This window comes from Musca domestica, unplaced genomic scaffold (assembly GCF_030504385.1).
Source record: "Musca domestica strain aabys unplaced genomic scaffold, Musca_domestica.polishedcontigs.V.1.1 20, whole genome shotgun sequence".
Classification (NCBI taxonomy): Eukaryota; Metazoa; Arthropoda; class Insecta; order Diptera; family Muscidae; genus Musca; species Musca domestica.
The window spans coordinates 13656697-13678000 of record NW_026712250.1 but is presented as its reverse complement, the minus strand read 5'-3'; the positions used below and the strand labels follow the sequence as shown (position 1 = coordinate 13678000).

General features: G+C 25.2%; 1 protein-coding gene and 1 non-coding gene across 2 annotated transcripts in view; both read right to left on the bottom strand.

Annotated features, from left to right (window-relative positions):
- Positions 1 to 4127: 4127 nt before the first annotated feature.
- TRNAA-CGC (transfer RNA alanine (anticodon CGC)) lies at positions 4128 to 4199 on the bottom strand. Its single transcript has one exon. It is a non-coding gene; the product is annotated as a tRNA-Ala (tRNA).
- A 15740-nt stretch (positions 4200 to 19939) lies between these two features.
- LOC101901800 (serine-rich adhesin for platelets) overlaps positions 19940 to 21304 on the bottom strand; it is a 133496-nt gene continuing 132131 nt past the window's right edge. The window contains exon 7 of the mRNA XM_005183623.4: positions 19940 to 20098. Within this exon, the coding sequence (XP_005183680.2) occupies positions 20012 to 20098 (87 nt within the window). The 3' untranslated portion in view covers positions 19940 to 20011. The remainder of the gene's footprint in view (positions 20099 to 21304) is intronic.

Sequence of the window (21304 nt, the reverse complement as noted above, 5' to 3'; positions counted from 1 at the left end):
AAATATTTTTAATTTTAAAAAATATTTTTTTTAATTTAAAAAAATATTTTTTAATTTTAAAAAATCCTAGATTTTTTTCTTAAATTATTTTCATATTAAATTCTTTGAAAAAATGTTTTTTTAATTTTAAAAAAATATTTTTTAATTTTAGAAAATATATTTTTAATTTTAGAAAATATATTTTTAATTTTAAAAAGATATTTTTTTAAAGTAAAAAAATACTTGTAATGTTAAAAAAATATTTTTTTAATTTTAAAAAATATATTTTAATGCTAAAAAAATATTTTTTAATTTTAAAAGTATTTTTTAATTTTAAAAAATCCTAGTTTTTTTTCTTAAATTTTTTTCATATTAAATTCTTTGAAAAAATGTTTTTTTAATTTTAAAAAAATTTAAAAAAATATATTTTAATGTTAAAAAATATTTTTTAATTTAAAAAAATATTTTTTTTAATTTTGCTTGAACTTTGCCATCCTATTTCTGGTTTAATATCGCACACATGACAACATACAGACAGACCGACACACAAATATAGGATTTTTGTTAAGCTATCTGCTAAGTTCAAGAACACACAGCCTCCTCCTACCCCTATAAAATATACTATTATATTCATGCATATATACATATATATTATATTTTTAAGCATTTCAACTATTATTCTTAAAAAAGAAGAAAAAAGAAAAAACAACAGAAAACAAAACTGGTTGCAAGGAAAAAATATTTCTCCTCTATTATTTTTTTTAATTTTATTTTGTAAAAAATATATTTTTTTTAAATTTCTCAAATATCCTTTTCTTGTAGTATTTTTTTCCTATTTTTTTATTTATTTTTTAATTCAATTTTTTTTATTTGAAAGATGAAAAATATACTCCTCCCCCCATATTTAAAACAGTAGTGTTGAAATAAATAAAAAAACAAAATATTACAAAAAAAGAAACAAATAAATAACAATTTTTTATATATACATATATGAAAAGAAATAAATACATTTTGCATCCTAGTCAAAACAATAAAAAAATTTAAAATCTGTGAGGGTTTTGTTTTTGGTTATGGAATCACATGGGTGGCAGGATCAAAGATTTTCCAATATTTTTTTATATAAAAAAATATTGAAAAAAAGATCAATTAATTAAATTAAAACTTAATTAAAAAAAGATAAAAATTAATTAATTTGTTTAGTTTTTTTTCCTAACCACCCATGGGATTCTAAAATCAACCCCCGCTGTGTTTTCATTTCATAGTTTGTTAAGGACATTTTAGAGAGGTAAGTACAAAAATAGACCTGAAAAAAAAATTAAAGAAAAATCTTAAAAAAAACCCTCAGCCATACAGGGTGAGATAAAAAAATGGCAAAAAAGTCAAACGCCATAATTTTTACATTTTTTTTAAAATTTTATTAAATGAAAGCAAAAAATGTCGGAATTAGCATCAAATTTTTGGAATAAGTTTAGATTTGTTCGAATTGGTGGTCACCTTTGGCACGAATTATGGCCTTTAAATGGCCAATGAAACCATCCCACGTTGCCCGAATGTTGCTCCCCAAAATTCTTTTGTACGCTTATAAACAATATAATGAGCTGTCACTGGAATAGTTTTAATAGCTGTCGGACGAGTGGCCTAGAAATGACAGCAGTCTGAAGTTGGTTGCAGTTTTTTCATCTCACCCTGCATTTCATTTGATACGGCCAAAACGTGCCTCATCGAAAGAATGGCTTAGAAATTAAGGTTTTTTTTTGGACGAAATCCATTTCAGGACACTTGTGGTCGATCTAGGGTTGCCCGTCCGCCCGCCTGTCTCGCTGGTGCTCACTATAACTTTCGATGGGACTATCTAATTTCATCCAAACTTGCTATAATATAATATTATCATCAAACTTAGATCGACTTAGGGGATGGGCAATATCGGTCCACTCCTTGTGGTACCTCACCCACAAAAGGTCGAAATTTTCTAAAAAAAAATATTTTACTGCACAGAAAGTGAAAGGATAATCTGAATTTGCTCCAACTTTGCAAATCCTAATATTTGCATCAGTTCTAGGTGAGATGCAAAAATGGACAATATCGGGCCACTCCATCAAGTACCTCCCACACAACGGGTCAAAATTTTTAAATAATTATAACGCTTATAAAATATGATGTGAGTGGCCAATTGCATTCAAATTACACAATGCACAATATTTTTATTAACCCAAGGTCTGGTGTGAAGATGGAATAAATCGGTCCATTCCTTCTGGTACCTTTAACACAAAGGGGTTAAAATTTTGAATAGCCAAAATGCTTATAAAACACGGAAAAAAGCATCCGATTCTCTTCAAATTCCATACATCCCAATATTTCTACTAGCACAAGATCTGGTGTGAAGATGGTAGATATCGGTCCATTCCTTCTGGTACCTCCCCCACAAAGGGGTTTAAAATTTATAATGATAAAAATGCTCATAAAATGCGATATAAACGCCCAACTCTCTTGAAATTGCACAGATCTCAATATTTCTACTGACACAAGATCTGCTGTGAAGATGGTTGATATCGGCCAACTCCTACTAGTACCTCCCCCACAAAGGGGTAAAATTTTTGAATAATCAAAACGCTCATAAAATTCCAAATATGCATTCTATTCTTTCTAAACTTCACACATCCCAATATTTCTACCAGCAAGAGATATGCTGTGAAGATGGTATATATCGACACACTCCTTCTGGTACCTCCCCCACAAAGGGGTTAAAATTTTAAATAACAAAAATGCTCATAATATGCGGTATAAGCATCCGATTCTTTTCAAATTTCGCACATCCCAATATTTCTACTGACACAAAATCTGGTGTGAAGATGGTAGATATCGGCCCATTCCTTCTGGTACCTCCCCCACAAAGGGGTGAAATTTTTAATAATAAAAATGCTCTTAAAATTTCGAAATAAACATCCGATTCTCTTCAAATTCCATACATCCCAATATTTCTACCAGCACAAGATCTGGTGTGAAGAAGGTAGAGATCGGCCCACTCCTTCTGGTACCTCCCCTACAAAGGGTTTAAAATTTTTAATAATAAAAATGCTCTTAAAATTTCGAAATAAACATCCGATTCTCTTCAAATTCCATACATCCCAATATTTTTACCAGCACAAGATCTGGTGTGAAGATGGTAGATATCGGCCCATTCCTCCTGGTACCTTCCCCACAAAGGGGTCAAAATTTTGAATAAGCAAAACGCTCATAGAAAGCGAAATAGATATCCGATTCTCTTCATATTCCATGCATCCCAATATTTTTACCAGCACAAGATCTGGTGTGAAGATGGTAGATATCGGCCCACTTCTTCTGGTACCTCCCCCACAAAGAGGTCAAATTTTTGAATAACCAAAACGCTCATAAAATTCCAAATATTCATTCAATTTCTTCCAAACTCCACACATCTCAATATTTCTACCAGCACAAGATCTGGTGTAATGATGGTAGATATTGGTCCACACCTTCTGGTACCTCTCCCACAAAGAGGTCAAAATTTTGAATAATTCGAACTCTTATAAAATGTTAAATAAGAGTTCGATTGTCTTAAAATTTCGCACATTCTAATATTTCTACCAGCACAAGATCTGGTGTGAAGATGGAATATCTCGGTCTATTCCTTCTGGCACCTCCCCTACAAAGGGGTCAAATTTTTGAATAATCAAAAACGCTCATAAAATGCGAAATAAGCATTCTATTCTCTTCAGTTTTCACTCATCCCAATATTTCTATCAGCACAAGATCTCCTGTGAAGATGGTAGATATCGGCCCATTCCTTCTGGTACCTCCCCCACAAAGGGGTCAAAATTTTAAATGAGCAAAACGCTCATAAAATTCAAAATATGCATTCTATTCCTTTAAAACTCAGCATATCCCAATATTTTTACCAACACAAGATCTGTTGTCAAAATGGTAGACATCGACCATCTCCTTCTGGTACCACCCCCACGTTTTTCGATACTTCCCTCTCTCATAACTTGTGAAGCAAGGCATCGTTGTTTTTTCAAATTTAAATATTTCAAACACACATCTGTTAAGAAAATCGTCTGATAATTTTTTAATTGCTATTAAAAAAATATTTAATAAAAAAAGAAATTTACCCTTCTAGTAAACACGGCTGCTGGAGATGCCGGGGTTTGAACCCGGGACTTCTCACATGCGAAGCGAGCGCTCTACCACTGAGCTACATCCCCTTACGGAGTAACGGCGTCAAAGGTGTGTTTTGTTGTTAGCTGGCTGTTGATTGGCAACAACAGTCATTCGCACACACACACACTACAGAACTTTTTGCCACAAGCACACGGTGTGCGTTGCCAACCATCTGTTGACAGGGGATGTTCTCAACAGCAATTGCAAAATTTGCTAACAGAGAGAGAAAATGTTTACAGCTTTGTTTAGGGATGCCAAATCATTGAAGAAATGGGGAAATTGGCAATTTGAGGGGCAGATGAAACAAAATAAAAGAAAATGGAATTTTTATTTTTAAATTTCAAGTTTCTTGTGTATTTTTTTTTAACATGGAGAAGGAAGCGAGCAAACAAATAGTTACTTTTAAGGATCTTCATAGAATCACTTTCTGAGTCGATTTATGCATGTCAGTGCGTCTCTCCGTCCGTCCATCTGTCTCTCTATGTATTTTTGCGAACAAAATGCAGGCCGCATTTTTTATCCGATTGAGATAACATTTTCCAAACAATATTTGATGAGCCCTGGACGAACCCAATTGAAATTGGCGAGAATCAGTTTAAATTTAGATATATCTCTCATTTATATCTTCAACCGATTTCGGGTTAATGGTGCACCAAATGGCCAATATCAGTCTAAATGACCTGAATTGGGCCATATCCGACCGTATTCAGTCTAGAAGCAAATACATTAAATTTGATGAAAATCGGTTTAGATACAGTCATAGCTCCCATATATATTTTCATCCGATTTGGGGTTTTAAGTCTCTTACATTCGCAATATACACTCCACGAGGATGATAGTTGGTACCTGATATCAGATACAGCTCAGAAATAAGTGCTTAAAATGTTGTCAAAATCGGTTCAGATTTGGATATAGCTCCCATATATATCTGTAACCTATTTTAGGTTTTTTTCCTGCACCAAATGGCCAATATTAGTCCAAATAGCCTGAATTTGGTCACATCCGATCGATTTCTTCTTAGATTTCTTCCTAGAAGCAAGTACATTAAATTTGGTGAAAATCGCTTCAGATATAGATATAGCTCCGACATAATATGTTTCATCCGATTTGGGGGGCTTAAGTCTTTCACATGTGTTATATGCACTCCATAATAAGGATATTTGATAGCGGACATCGGATACAGCTCGAAAATACCTCGCCAAATTTTAGCGAGATCGGTTCAGATTTTTATATACCTTCGATACACATCCTCATTCGATTTTGTGGTTATTAGCCCCAATTGGATAGAATTTTTTTCCATTTGGTGAAACTCGGTCCGGTATAGCTATTGCTCTAATATATTTTTTTAAATAATTCTCATCGAAGTCATATCATGTTCTACGAATATACAGCAAAGTTATTTGGTACTAGAGGTACAAAGGAAATTTTTTTGAAAATCGCTTCCGAGTTGGATGTGTATTTCGCAAATTGTGACCACTCTAAAGCCACGATACGCATTCAAATGATGTTCATTCATAGTTGGTATGATCTACTTGACATAAATTTCCAATATATTTTTTTTGTTTTGCTACGGGAGCTCTATTCCAGGATGAAGAATGATATGACCCATATTCTGTATCAATGATTCTGGATCTAATCCAAAGGATCAACAAATTGGGAAAAATTTGCGAAGATTTTCAGAAATAATGAATGTTTTTTTTTTTTTTTAACATAAATTAATGCAATTTTTCTATGGTACATATTGGGTATTCAAGTTTCTTTTGTTCAGAGACTCACCATTAAATTTTATCTAGAATAATACTTCTTTTAAGACTTTGCCCAAAAAATCAAATATAAATGGAGATTTTAACTCGCAGTGGATATGTGTTAAATTAACAGTAAAAAAACCAACGACATAATTTTTACTCTTAGTACATAAATTACAATTGTAATTTTCTTAAAAACTGTTGTACTTAGTCATATGACTTATTCTGAGATTTGTGGTGAAATCTTGTCTAGAGTTTTTCTTCTTTTGACATAATTCGCCTAAAATAAAAGCTTATGTCATTTTCAGGCATCAAATCGAAAAAAGTCCGAGGAAAAATAAAACAAAAATTGGAAATATTTTCGGGTGGATTTTTAGCAACATTGATGGACATATTTTTTTAATATGCAATGGAAATAGAGATTTCTTTTCTTTGGTGACTTATAGTGAAATTTGATCAGGAATATTTTTGTCTTTGGCAGTATCCTTCTAAAATTATGCTTTGTCGGAGATTTTTGCCCAAATTCACACAGTAAAAAAAGCAAAGACTGCTATTTTATATGGTACATATTAAGTATACAAATTTCTTTTGTTCAGATACTCACAATGAAATTTGATGTAGATCAATTCTTCTTTTAAGACTTTCTCCAAAAAATGAAGTATAAATGGAGATTTTGACTCGCAGTGGATATGTGTTAAATTATCAGTAAAAAAAGCAAGGACATAATCTTCACTTTTAGTGCATACTTTTCGATTGAAATTTTCTCAAAAACTGTTCTACCTAGACATATGATTTATTCTGAGATTTGTGGCGAAATTTTGTCTAGAATATTTCTTCTTCTGTCAGCATCCACGTAAAATGAAAATTTATGTCATTTTCAGGCATCAACTCGAAAAAGGTGTGAGGAAAAATTAATCAAAAATTGGGAATATTTTCGGGGTTGATTTTTGGCAACATTGATGGACATATTTTTTTAATAAACAATGGAAATACAAAATTCTTTTCTGTGGTGACTTATAGTGAAATTTGATGAAGAATATTTTTCTCTTTGATGTCATCTTTCTAAAATGATGACATGTTGGAGATTTTTGCACCGATTTATCGTATATTTATTTTTACAGTGAAAAAGCAAAGAAACAATTTTCACTTTTAGTTAATACTTTTCGAATGTAATTTTCTTAAAAACTGTTGTACCTAGATGTATGACTTATTCTGAGACTTATAGTGAAATTTTGTCTAGAATATTTCTTCTTTTGATAGCATCCACCTAAAATGAAAGTTTATGTAATTTTCAGGCATCAACTCAAAAAAGGGCGAAAATAAATTAATCAAAAATAGGGAATATTTTCGGGGTTATTATTTGGCAACATTGAAGGACATATTTTTTTAATATGGAATGGAAATAGAGATTTCTTTTCTTTGGTGACTTATAGTGAAATTTGATAAGGAATAGTTTTGTCTTTTAGGCCATCTTGCTAAAATGATGCTATGTTGGAGATTTTTGCACACATATTCACACACACTACTGTTTTATCGTTTATTTAACAGTAAAAAGCAAAGACACAATTTTCACTTTTTCCGAATGTAATTTTCTTAAAAACTGTTGTACCTAGACATATGACTTGTTCTGAGATTTATAGTGAAATTTTATGTAGAATATTTCTTTTTTTGTCAGCACCCGTCTAAAACGAAAGTTTATGTCATTTTCAGGCATCAACTCGAAAAAGGTGCGAGGAAAAATTAATCAAAAATAGGGAATATTTTCGGGGTTGCTTTTTTTGGCAACATTGATGGGAATATTTTTTTGTTATACAATTAAAATAGAAAATTCTTTTCTTTGGTGACTTATAGTCAAATTTGATGGAGAATATTTTTCTCTTTTAGGGCATCTTGCTAAAATGATGCTTTGTTGGAGATTTTTGCACAAATTCACACACGCTAAGGCTTTATCGCTTATTTAACAGTAAAGAAAGCAACGACATAATTTTCACTTTTTCCGAATGTAATTTTCTTAAAAACCATTGTACCTAGACATATGACTTGTTCTGAGATTTGTGGTGAAATTTTGTCTAGAATATTTCTTCTTTTATTAGCATCCGCCTAAAATGAAAGCTTATGTCATTTTCAGGCATCAAATCGAAAAAAAAACCGAGGAAAAATTAATCAAAAATAGGGAATTTATTCTGGGTGGTTTTTTGGGAAAATTGATGGACATATTTTTTTGATATACAATGGAAATAGAGAATTCTTTTCTGTGGTGACTTATAGTGAAATTGGATGAGGAATATTTTTCTCTTTTAGGTCATCTTGCTAAAATGGTGCTTTGTTGGAGATTTTTGCACAAATTCACACACACTGCCGCTTAATCGTTTTTTAACCGTAAAAAAAGCAAAGATACAATTTTCAATTTTTTTCGAATGCAATTTTCTTAAAAACTATTGTGCCTAGACATATGAATTATTCTGAGATTTGTGGTGAAATTTTGTCTAGAATATTTCTTCTTTTATAAACATCCGCCTAAAATGAAAGCTTATGTCATTTTCAGGCGTCAACTCGAAAAAGGTGCGAGGAAAAATTAATCAAAAATTGGGGGTTGATTTTTGGCAACATTGATGGACAGATTTTTTTAATATGGCATGGAAATAGAGATTTCTTTTCTTTGGTGACTTATAGTGAAATTTGATGAAGAATAATTTTCTCTTTTAGGTCATCTTGCTAAAATGATGCTTTGTTGGAGATTTTTTCACAAATTCACACACACTACCGCTTTATCGTTTATTTAACAGTACAAAAAGCAAAGACATAATTTTCGCTTTTTCCGAATGTAATTTTCTCAAAAAATGTTGTACCTAGATTTATAATTTATTCTGAGATTTGCAGTGAAATTTTGTGTAGAATATTTCTTCTTTTTTTAGCATCCGCCAAAAATGAAAATTTATGTAATTTTCAGGCATCAACTCGAAAAAAGTAAGAGGAAAAATTAATCAAAAATAGGGAATATTTCCGAGGTTGATTTTTTTTGGCAACATTGATGGACACATTTTTCTGATATACAATGGAAATAGAAAATTCTTTTCTGTGGCGACTTATAGTGAAATTTGATGAAGAATATTTTTCTCTTTCAGGTCATCCTTTTAAAATTATGCTTTGTTGGAAATTTTTTCACAAATTCACACCCACTACCGCTTTATCGTTTATTTAACAGTAAAAAAAGCAAAGACACAATTTTTACTTTTTTCGAATGTAATTTTCTTAATAACTGTTTTACCTAGACATACGCCTTATTCTGAGATTTGTAGTGAAATTTTGTCTAGAATATTTCTTCTTTTGTCAGCATCCACCCAAAATGAAAGTTTATGCCATATTCAGGCGTAAACTCGAAAAAGGTGCGAGGAAAATTTAATCAAAAAATTGGGAATATTTTCGCGGTTGATTTTTGGCAACATTGATGGACATATTTTTTTAATATACAATGGAAATAGAGATTTCTTTTCTTTGGTGACTTATAGTGAAATTTGATGAGGAATATTTGTCTCTTTAACGTCACGTTTCTAAAATGATGACATGTTGGAGATTTTTGCACCGATTTATCGTATATTTATTTTTACAGTGAAAAAGCAAAGAAACAATTTTCACTTTTAGTAAATACTTTTCGAATATAATTTTCTTAAAAACTGTTGTACCTAGATGTATAACTTATTCTGAGATTTATAGTGAAATTTTGTCTAGAATATTTCTTCTTTTATCAGCATCTGCCTAAAATGAAAATTTGTGTCGTTTTCAGGCGTCAGGTCGAAAAAAGTCCGAGGAAAAATTAATCAAAAATTGGAAATTTTTTCGGGTTTGATTTTTGGCAATATTGATGGACATATTTTTTTGATATACAATGGAAATAGAGAATTCTTTTCTGTGGTGACTTATAGTGAAATTTTATGGAGAACAGTTTTCTCTTTTAGGCCATCTTGCTAAAATGATGCTATGTTGGAGATTTTTGCACAAATTCACACAGACTACCGCTTTAACAGCAAACAAAGCAAAGACACAATTTTCACTTTTAGTACACACATTTCGAATGTAATTTTCTTAAAAACAGTTGTCACTAGACATACGCTTTATTCTGAGATTTGTGGTGAAATTTTTTCTAGAGTATTTCTTCTTTTGTCAGCATCCGCCTAAAATGAAAGCTTATGTCATTTTCAGGCATCAAATCGAAAAAGGTGCGAGGAAAAATTAATTAAAAATTGGGAATATTTTCGGGGTTGATTTTTGGCAACATTGATGGACATATTTTTTAATATGGAATAAAAAAAGAGATTTCTTTTCTTTGGTGACTTATAGTGAAATTTGATGAGGAACATTTTTCTTTTTGACGTCAGCTTACTAAAGTGATGCTTTGTTGGAGATTTTTGCACAAATTCACATAAAATACGGCTTTAAACCCAAAATGTCTCTTATATATATATGAATTCCTGTCTTTTCGGTAAGATTTAGACTCTTGAGGTCTTCTAGGACCCATAGTAGAATTTTATGAAAAATAATTTTCTAGAATATTTTGATTTGCTACAATGCCATTTAAAGGGAGTTTTTAACCATATTTACATAAAAGGACCAAAAAGACCCATTTTTTGACTCGCTTGAGGGTTAAAATCTCCTACAAAAAAAATCCTTGTATTTTTATCTGCAATATTGCCAAAGACATTGTATACCTTAAATGCACGGATTCCGAGGAATCTTAATCTGAACATTTTAGAAAACTGTGTGGAAGAGAGGGGAACTTTCCCCTCTGTTTAGGGTACTTTGCGATGCATACTTTGAAAACGTCGAAACATGTGACTTTTGTTTTTAGCTCTACTTTCATAATCTGCTGGACATTCTCCGTCATATTTGAAAAAAAATTAAAATTTTTTAAAAATTTAAAAACAAAATTTTTAATTTTTTAAAAATTAAAAATATTTTTTTTTTTTAAATTTCAAAGCTAAAATGGAAAGATTATGGATTTCTGGGGATTTTTTTTATGAACTTTACATGCGATACGAAAATGTACTTGTCATTCATTTTTTCGAAATTTGGGAAATGCTTTGCAACAACAATAACTACAACATAGCCCATTAAATGTAAATAAAAGCAATTCTAGCAGCAGCTTTTCAAATCCCAACCTCCCATTGAAATAAAACCATTTTCAGTTTTTTTTGCAAATATTTTCTTTTTTACCTTTATTTTCATAATTCAATTTGTTCTCATTTGTTTTCCTTGCTGCTTCATATATTTTCAATTTTTTTTGAATATTTCAATTTTTTTCTAGGTTTATTTTTTTCAATGGATTAACGCTGATTTTTTATGCTGAAGGATTGGATGTTTATTATTCTTTTTTATTTTTTAAAGTTTTGTAAGTTTTCGTTTACACTACAGACTACAGGATATTGAGGTTATGTTTTAGTTTTATTATTTTCAAATTTTTTTTTATAACTAAAAGGCTTAATTATGAATTGTGTATGTACATATGTCCTTGCTATATGTATGTAGCATATACTAAATATTTCTTTTGGGCTTATATATATATGATCGATATATGCATACTATTTCGATAGAGAATTCAAGCGAAACTTTGTTTACATAGTTAGAGAATTTTTTTTTTGGTGGATGACAAGCTTTTCTTTAGCATATTTTTAGGCGTATAAGATTTGAAAAGATTTCATTAAAAAAAAATAACAAAAGTTTTTTTTTGAATTTTTCAGGGTAGAAAAAAATGTTGAAATGAAATAAAAAATGAAGAAAAAAAAGTTAAAAAGTAACCGTCGGTGTGTTACCAGAAGGACTGGACCGATATCGACCATCTTCAGACCAGAACTCAATCTAAGTTTGAAAATAATATTAAGATGTACCACGTTTGGATGAAATCGAAAATTTCCTTCAAGAGTTAAGACGGACAAGCTGACGGACACCCCTAGGTCGACTCAAAGTATCCTACAACGGATTTGGACCTTAGGTTTAAAACCATTATTTTCATGCGGCATGTTTTGGCCGTATCAAATGATATATACCCTCTATAGCCATATGGTTGAAGGTATAAAAAATTAAAAAAAATATATTTTTTAAATCATAAAAAAATAATACTTTTCTTTGTTTATAAAATTATATTTTATAAATAAATATTAATTAAATATTTTTTTTTAAATATCTTTGATAGAGAAATAAAAATTGTTATTGTTAAAAATGAAAACAGTAAACATATTTTTTGTTACAAAAAATAAATCTATTTTTATAATACCAATAAATATATTTTAAAACTTAATAAAAAATATGTTTCTAAAAAAATATATTTGAGATTTTTCTAAATACAAAAAAATATATATATATATATATATAATAATATATTTTAAAAATAAATAAAAATTTTTTATATATTTTTTTTAAGAAAATTTTTACATTATTTATTTGTAAAAAAATAAATGAAGAAAGAAACAAAAATAGTTATATATAAATATAAATAATAAATAGTTATATATAAATATAATATAAATATATTTATAAAAATATTTATATATTTATAAAAAAAACTAAATAAAAAATATTAAAAATAAAAAAATATATATTTTCTATGAAAATATTAAAATAATTTTATATAAAATTTTATATAAAATAAAAAAAAAATAAATTAATTAAAAAAAATAAAAAAAAACAAGATATTTTTCCTAAAATATATATATTTTAAATGTAAAGTAATTAAAAAAATATTTTTAAAAATTTTATATTTTATAAAAATATTTTATTATATATATATATTTTATAAAAACAACAATAATGGGATTTTGCCTGACGGTTTTGCAACAACAAAATACTATGGTATCCCAAACAAGCAAGCCAAACACTGTTCAATTTTTTTTCACAAAAATATTTTTAAGGAAAATATTAATTATAATTGTATAAAATGAAAAGAAATTTAGAAAATATATTTTTACATATATATTTTGCAAACATAATTTTTAAAAACAAATTATTATATATGTTTAATAAAACTAAAAAAAAATTAAAAATAAAAAAATGTAAAAGAAATATAAATAATATTATATAAAAAAATATTAATATTAATTATTAACTAAATCCAAAAAAAAAAAAAAAATAACAAATCAAACAATTAAAGTTCATTTTTAATTATTTATATTCATAAAAAATAATTTTTTATAACAAAAAGGAATTTATTTAAGAAAAATATTGTCAATTGTTTTTTTTTTTATAAAATTGTAAAATAAAAATAAATGATAAAAAAAATATTTTTTTGTAGAAAATTATTTTAAAGAATTTTTTTTTAAATATTTTCAAATAATTTTATATATGTGAATATAAAAATAGATTTATAAAATTTATTTTTATGTATATACATAAATAGTTAAATAAATAATTACACATTTTTAATGAAAGTACTTTCTTTATATAAATAATTAAATGATAAAAAAACAAATAAAAATTTAACTTTTTATAAAAATTATTTTTAAAAAATTATGTTTTTATAAAATATAAGTTCAAAAACAAAAAATGAATATAAAATAAATAATACAAGCTAAAAATTAACAAAAAAAATATAAATTATTGCCTATAAAAAAATATTTTTTAAATATAAATAGTTTTTTTTAGTAAAGTTATATTTCTTTTATAAATGTTTATTTTCATCAAAAAAATAAATAAATAAAAATATAAAAAATTATTTATATAAAATGTTATTGCTCCTAAAAAATACTTTTTTATAAAAATACATAATAAAAATATATATATTTTTTAAAAATTTATTTTTACAAAAGACATATTCTTTATAAAAATATAAAATAAAGGAATAAAAAAATTATATGGATGAACAAAAAATAAATAATAAAAAATAATTTATATAAAATATTATTGGTCCTAAAAAAATTATGAAAATATATAATAATTTTTAAATAAAATTATAAATTTTCTGTAAATATTTATATTCATAAAAATATATTTTCTTAAAAAAATGTATAAAATAATTTTTAATAAAATGATATATCCAAAAAATAAAAATAATTTACATAAATTAACAATAAATAAATGAATAAAAAAATTATATTTTCCTTAAAAATATTTCTTATAAAGATTTAAAATAATTCTTTTAAATATCTATTTTCATATAAAAATTTTTTTTATTAGAATATAAAGCGTAATAAAATTAAAATATTTGAAGCTAAACTTATTTTTTTGTGAAAATAATTTTTTAATGAACAAAAAAATTGCTATATTTTGTAAAAACATAATTTTTATTAAAATATGAAATAATTCTTTTGTAATATTTTTTACTAAAAATATTATTTTTAATATTATTATTAAATTTAATAATAATAATAATAATAATGATAATAATAATAATAATAATAATAATAATAATAATAATAATAATAATAATAATAATAATAATAATAATAATAATAATAATAATAATAATAATAATAATAATAATAATAATAATAATAATAATAATAAGAATAATAATAATAAATAAATAAATAATAAGAATAATAATAATAAATAAATAAATAATAATAAATATTATTGTTCATTAAAAAATATTTTTTTAAGGAAAACATTTTTTACTTAAATATTTACTGCCATAAAAATGTTTTTATATAAAAATATTAAAATAACTGTTAGTATATACCAATATAAAATAATTTACAAATACCAAATAATTTATACAAATTAAAAAAAATAAATGAAAATATTATTGCTCCAAAAAATATTTTTTTATAAAAATAACTAATAATTTTCTAATAAAATAATAATTTTTTTTAAATATGTATTTTCATAAAAAATATTTTTTTTAAATGAAAAAAATCTTAATAAGACTATAAGACTATTAAGACTATATTTTTAGCTATAATATATTTTTAGATGAAAATATATTTTTTAATAAAAATGGAAATTATATGTATTTTGTAAGAACTTAATTTTTTTATAAAAAAAACTAATTTGTTTTGATAAAATATAATATTTTTTTACATAAATAATAATAAAAAATAAAATATAAAAAAAAATAATAAAAAAATAATAATAATATTTTTTGTAAGTTACAAAATTATATTTTTTTTATTGTTATATAATATTTTTATAAAAAACATAATGTTTTTAAAACAAAATAAATTAAAAAAAATATTAAAAAAATAATTAGATTGCTACATAAATTTTAATTAAAAATAAAAAACACAGATTTTAGGTAATTCAGTTTATTTTTATATGTTGTATGTATGATTTTTTGTAACACTGCAATAAATCGAAAATATTTTATTTATGCTAAGCTTAATGTAATTAAGTTTATTTTTACACAAAAAAATTATTTATAATAATAAACTAAAAAAAAATATTTATAAATTCATAGAAAAAATTCATTCGGAATTTGTTTTTGTTTTATAAAAAAAAAATAATTATCATTGAAAAAAATGAAACAAAAATAAATGAAATATATATCACAGGGTTGTATTTATTATTATTTTTTTTAATTAAAATCAAATAAGTTTAATAAACATATGCAACTATTTTATTTAATTGTATACAGAAATATTTTATTGGTTTCATTATTTTGTTATGGGTTCCGTTTTTCTTTTCTCTCTTTTGAAACATTTTCGCAAAGAAAAGGTTTAGAAAAAAAAAATGCTCGCTAACAAAAGCTCAAAATTCATTAAAAATTTACGAACATAAAAATATGGGGCTATAATAATTATTGATTATAAATTGTGGGTTGTTTATATACAAATAAGTTAATTTTAGGAGATATTTTTTTTAATTACACATAATTAATATATTTTCTTTATCTAAAAGCTTATTTTTTATGGAAATAAAAACTATGCCTTTCTACATTTTTTTTGGGGTTTGATTGGGGCGTTTGTTTTTTATTTTCTTTTTTTTTTTTGTAAATTTTTATTTAGTAAAAATTTCGAAAATTGCTCGTAAATTTTATTAAAACCTTTTTTTTTGTTAATGTCTGTTCAAGTTTTAGCCTCTTGCACGTGTTTGTAATTCGCAACGTACATTTGTGTAAATCCAAAAAATTTTTGTCTATTTTTTTTGTTTAAAAAATTTTCGTAATATTGCACCAAGTCCCAGCTTAACTTGTCAGAAAAAAATTTTTCTAGAAAAATTCTTTTGGTTGTTATTTTCTGTCGCTTAAAATTCTACATTTTCTTTTCGGTTTGTTTATTTCACTACAAAACATCTATTTTGAATGGTTTTCAAATACATCTATGGAATACATATTACCTCTGGCTTCATGCTTTTCATATTTCAAATCCTAAGACTTTTTTGCCAAACAACATTTTGTCGTTTCAAATTTGGCACTCAAATCTCTTTTTTTTAAATTAAAATAATAAAAAAATATATTTGAAATAAAAAAATTGAGAATAAAATGCTTTCGAAGTGGAAAAATACTAAAAGTGGAAATTAAAAAAAATTAAGTGAAATGGAATTTCAAAAAAAAAAAAAATAAAAAATAAAAATAAAAATTCGAACTAAAAATTAAAAAATAAAAATCTGCTTGAAATTCGATCGTATTGAAATTATTTTATATTTTATATCTACATTTTTTCAAATAGGCTTTTTGCAAATAACCCGAAAAAAAAAACTAAAAAAACTGAAAAAAAATATCCAAGTAACCGGTACAAAAACTCGAGTAATCGGTTCCAAAATCGTAGATGTGGAATTAAAAATCAAATAAGATTTCATTTTATTCCAACTGCTAAAATTTTCCGCCATTTAAATACAAAAATAATCGAGTAACCGGTTCAAAAATTTGAGTAATCGGTTCCAAAATCGTAGATATGGAATTAAAATACAAAGAAAAATACAATTTTATTGCAACTATTAACATTTTCGGCCATTAACCCGAAAAAAATTACGAGTAACCGGTTCGAAATCAGTGAAAATCGCTTTTAAAAATGCGGATTACCAAATATTAATACTAAAATCAATGTAACATTGTCAAAAACCGCACAGTTTTCCATAAAAAAGCGAAAAAAATATATGAGTAATCGGTTCTAAAATTCCAGTAATGGGTTCCAACTGCATGAATATGGAATTCAAAAGCAAAGAAAAATACATTTTTATTAAGATTTATAAATATTTTCGCCACTAAACCAAACAATAAACGAGTAACCGGTTCGAAATTTGTAAAAATCGCCTTTAAAAATACGGATTACCAAATATTAAGGCTAAAACCAATGAAATATTGTCAAAACCCGCACAATTTTCCACAAAAAGGCGACAAAATTCTTGAGTAACCGGTTCCAAAATTCCGGAAATGGGTTTCAACTGCATGAATATGGAATTCAAAAGCAACGAAGAACACAAATTTATAACGACTAACGAAATTTTCCGCCACTAAGCCAAAAAATGAACGAGTAACCGGTTCGAAATTTGTAAAAATCGCTTTTGAAAATACGAAATATAAAATATTAAGGCTAAAACCAATGAAATATTGTCAAAACCCGCACAATTTTCCCCAAAGAGGAGAGAAAATATTTGAGTAACCGGTTCCAAAATTCCAGTAATGGGTTCCAACTGCATGAAAATGGAATTCAAAAGCAAAGAAGAATACAATTTTATAACGGCTGTCAAACATTTCCGCATTAAAATAGAAAAATAACCGAGTAATCGGTTCGAAAAACGCTTTCAAAATATGGACTACAAAACATTAGGGCAAAAAACAATGAAATTTCGTCAGATCTCAAACCACTTTCCCATAAAAAAACCTGAAAACTATTTAGTAACCGGTTACAGAACTCGAGTAATCGATTCCCAAAAATTCAGATATAATTAAAATCAAATAAGTATATAGTTTTGTTATAAATTACAAACGTTTTCCCATTAATATTGAAAAGTACCCGAATAACCGGGTCCTTTAGAAATGGAAAAATTACCAAGTAACCGGCTCGAAAACTTAGGTAATCGTTACCAAGGTAATCAATATTTCATAAAATTTTCCATAAATTTAACAATAAGACCGAGTAACCGTTTATGAAATCGAGTAATCGGCTCGAGACAAACATTTGTTAATTTAAAGCGGAAAAATATTCATGTAACCGTTTCTAATACTCGAGTAATCGTTTTAAAATTTTTCGATATGGAATTTCAAAGCTAAGAAAATTATATCAAATTTAAAAAAGGACCAAGTAACCGGTTCGAGAATTTGAGTAATCGGTACCAAAACTCTGATTATGAAATAAAATAATTGCATTGTATACAAAACTAAAAAAAATTGACATGAAATGTTCAATAAATTCAGGAAAATAACCGAGTAACCGTTTCCAGAACACGAGTAATCGGTCCCACTATCGGCAATATGGAATTCCAAAGCAAAGTGAATAACAGAATTAGCAAAAAAAAGATCAGTTTCTTGTAGAATTTGACAAAAACGACTGAGTAACCGGTTCAAAAGTTAGAGTAATCGTTATAAAAACCGTGAATTTGGAATTGAAAATTCGCAATTTAAACAACATTAACAAAAATTTGTAGAAAATGATAGTTTGATAATTTGATTAAATAGCCTAGTAACCCTTTAAGAAACTGAGTAATCGGTTCCTTGTTTTTAAAAAATAAAATGTGGGCCAATGTTAAAAATTGAAAATAAAAAAAATAATAAAAAATTAAATATTCTAAGAACATAAAAAATTATTTTTAATTAATTTATCTAATTTCCATTTCACTGTATTTTTTAAGAAAAAATTGAATTTATATATTTAATTTTTTTTTTTAAATTTCCACTCCTCTAAAATGTACCCGTAGTTTTAAAAAAATTGAATTGTGAAACATTTGTTACTTAAATGTTTTATTCCTTTGGTATCGACATGTATTTGAAAGCATTTTTTTCTTAAAATATTTTTTAATAAAAAATATTAAGTAATAAAATATTTTCTTAATAAAAAATACATTTTTTACATATTTTTTTATTAAAAAATATTTTTTTAATAAAAAAAATTTTTTTAATAAAAAATTTTAAAAAAATTTGATAAAAAAATATTTTATTAAAAAATATATTTTTTTTATTAAAAACCAATTCTAATTAAAAAAATATTTTTTATTTAAATAAAAAAAATATTTTTTATTAAAAAAATATTTTTCAATCAGAAAATTATTTTTTTAAAAAAAAAGAATATTTTTTTTAATAAAAAAAATATTCAAAAAAAATATTTTTAATAAAAAAATATTAAAAAAATATATTTTTTTTAAAATAACAAAAATATTTTTTATTAAAAAAATATTTTATTATTTAATAAAAAATATTAAATAATAAACATTTTATTTATTCATTTGTTATTTATTTTTTAATAATTTTTTAATTGCAAATATTAAATAAAATATTTTCTCAATAATTTTTTTTTTGTTATTTTAATAAAAAATATTTTTTTATTGTTTTTTTTATTAATTTTTTTTTAATATTTTTTTCATTAAAAAAATGTTCTTTTTTAGTAAAAAAAAATTTCTAATTAAAAAATATTTTTTAATAAAAAAAATTTTGTTATTTTAATAAAAAATATTTTTTTTTATATAGAAAATTGTTTTTAATAAAAAAAAAAATATTTTTTTTAATAAAAAAATATTTTTTTTAATAAAAAATGTTTTTATAATTTTTTTTTTCATAAAAACAAAAAAATCTTTTTTTTTTGTTAAATAAAAATCCAACAAATTCACATTTGATTTTCAATATATATATTCTTTTTACGCGGGCCAGCAGAATTTTTTCTATCCTCTCAATGATGATAGCCGTAAAATGTTAAGTAATGGAATATTTTTTTTTTGTATAACAATAATATTTGTTTTATATAAAAAAAGCTTCTTATTATTATAAGATATAATAAATACAATTACATGATGATTCTCTTAGCATAATTAAATTTTCTTAATAATGACTTCTCCTTGGCTAAGCTTAATAATTTACTAGGAAAAAATAAAAGAAATTAACAGCATAATTTTTTAAGAGCGTTTTGTTTTGGGGGTGGGGCCACCAACTCAAAAACAAAACAAAAAAATTACAAAAAAAATAATTACAATAATATATACTAGGCAATTAATAATAAATTACAAAATACATTATTTTTAGGTTATATATAAATTCAGTCACTATCATCGGTATTCGGGGAACCAAACGATGAGCTACGGTCATGGATTAACATCGATAAGGTCTCTAAACTGCGGCGAACCTGCAAAGAGAAAAGAGAGATAAAAATTAGTTCAAAATACGATATCAAAAACTAAATGAGTCACATGTGGTATGACACCTGGGATACCCTAGGGTATGGCAGACACCACCACGAGCAAAAAAACAAAAAAAGAAATTCCAAAAAATGAGTCACTGGATTTTTTGAAAATTTGTCACTTTCTTTTGACTATTTAAAAAAGGGTATCATATGATTGCCCTTATCGCTCTTCATGTGGTAAAAAATTAATGCCTCCTATTGGCGATCGATCAAATTAATTGAGTTATAATTTGACACAGAAATAGAGTCCGAACAAAAATATAGGTTTATGGGAAATATATTCCAAGTGAAAACCTCAAGGCTGGTATTGAATAAGTTTTTTTTTTTTTATTTTTGGATTTTTTTATTTTCGATTTTTTTTTATTTTTGGATTTTTTTATTCTTAATTTTTTTTATTTTTAAATTTTTTTATATTATTTTTTTTTTTAATTTTGAGAATATTTGATATTGCAATAACACCATCAACGATTACCGAATATCAAATAGATAAAACAAAACAATAAACAATTTCTTTTAAATAGATAATTTTTTAAAATTTATTTTTTTCCAAACAATTTTTTTCAATTAAAAACACTCCTAAATCCCCCTCACCACCTCCTCAGCAACGACCTATGGCAATAGACGGCCAACACGCTTTGATAAGCAAATGCTGGTAGTCGTTTTGAATTTTTTTATAGCTTTTTTATCGATAGGCCAAATGTCAAGATATGAAGATTTGTTTTTATTGTTGTTGCAATAGCAATAACAAATAATAAATATTAAAAAGAAAAATATCAATAAGCCGAGAATAAATTTTCGGAAAGCCTTAAATAATCAAAGATAGTAACAGAAAATGACTGATAATTTTGTTATGACAGCTAAAAATCATTGATGGGAAGCTAGATATTTGTTAGGCTACAAGAAACAAAAGCAAAAAAAAATAAAAATAAATAAAATATCAAAAAAAAAAAATAATAATAATAATAATATATTTTTTTACTAAGAAAATAAATAAAAAAAATATTAAAAGTAAAAAAAATAAATAAATAATAAAAATAATTAATCAAAATATATTAAAAAATATATATATATAATTTTTAATAATAAAAATTAGTTTTGTAATTATTTATCTATTTTTAATTTTTTGAATTTAAATTTTTTTTTTGAATT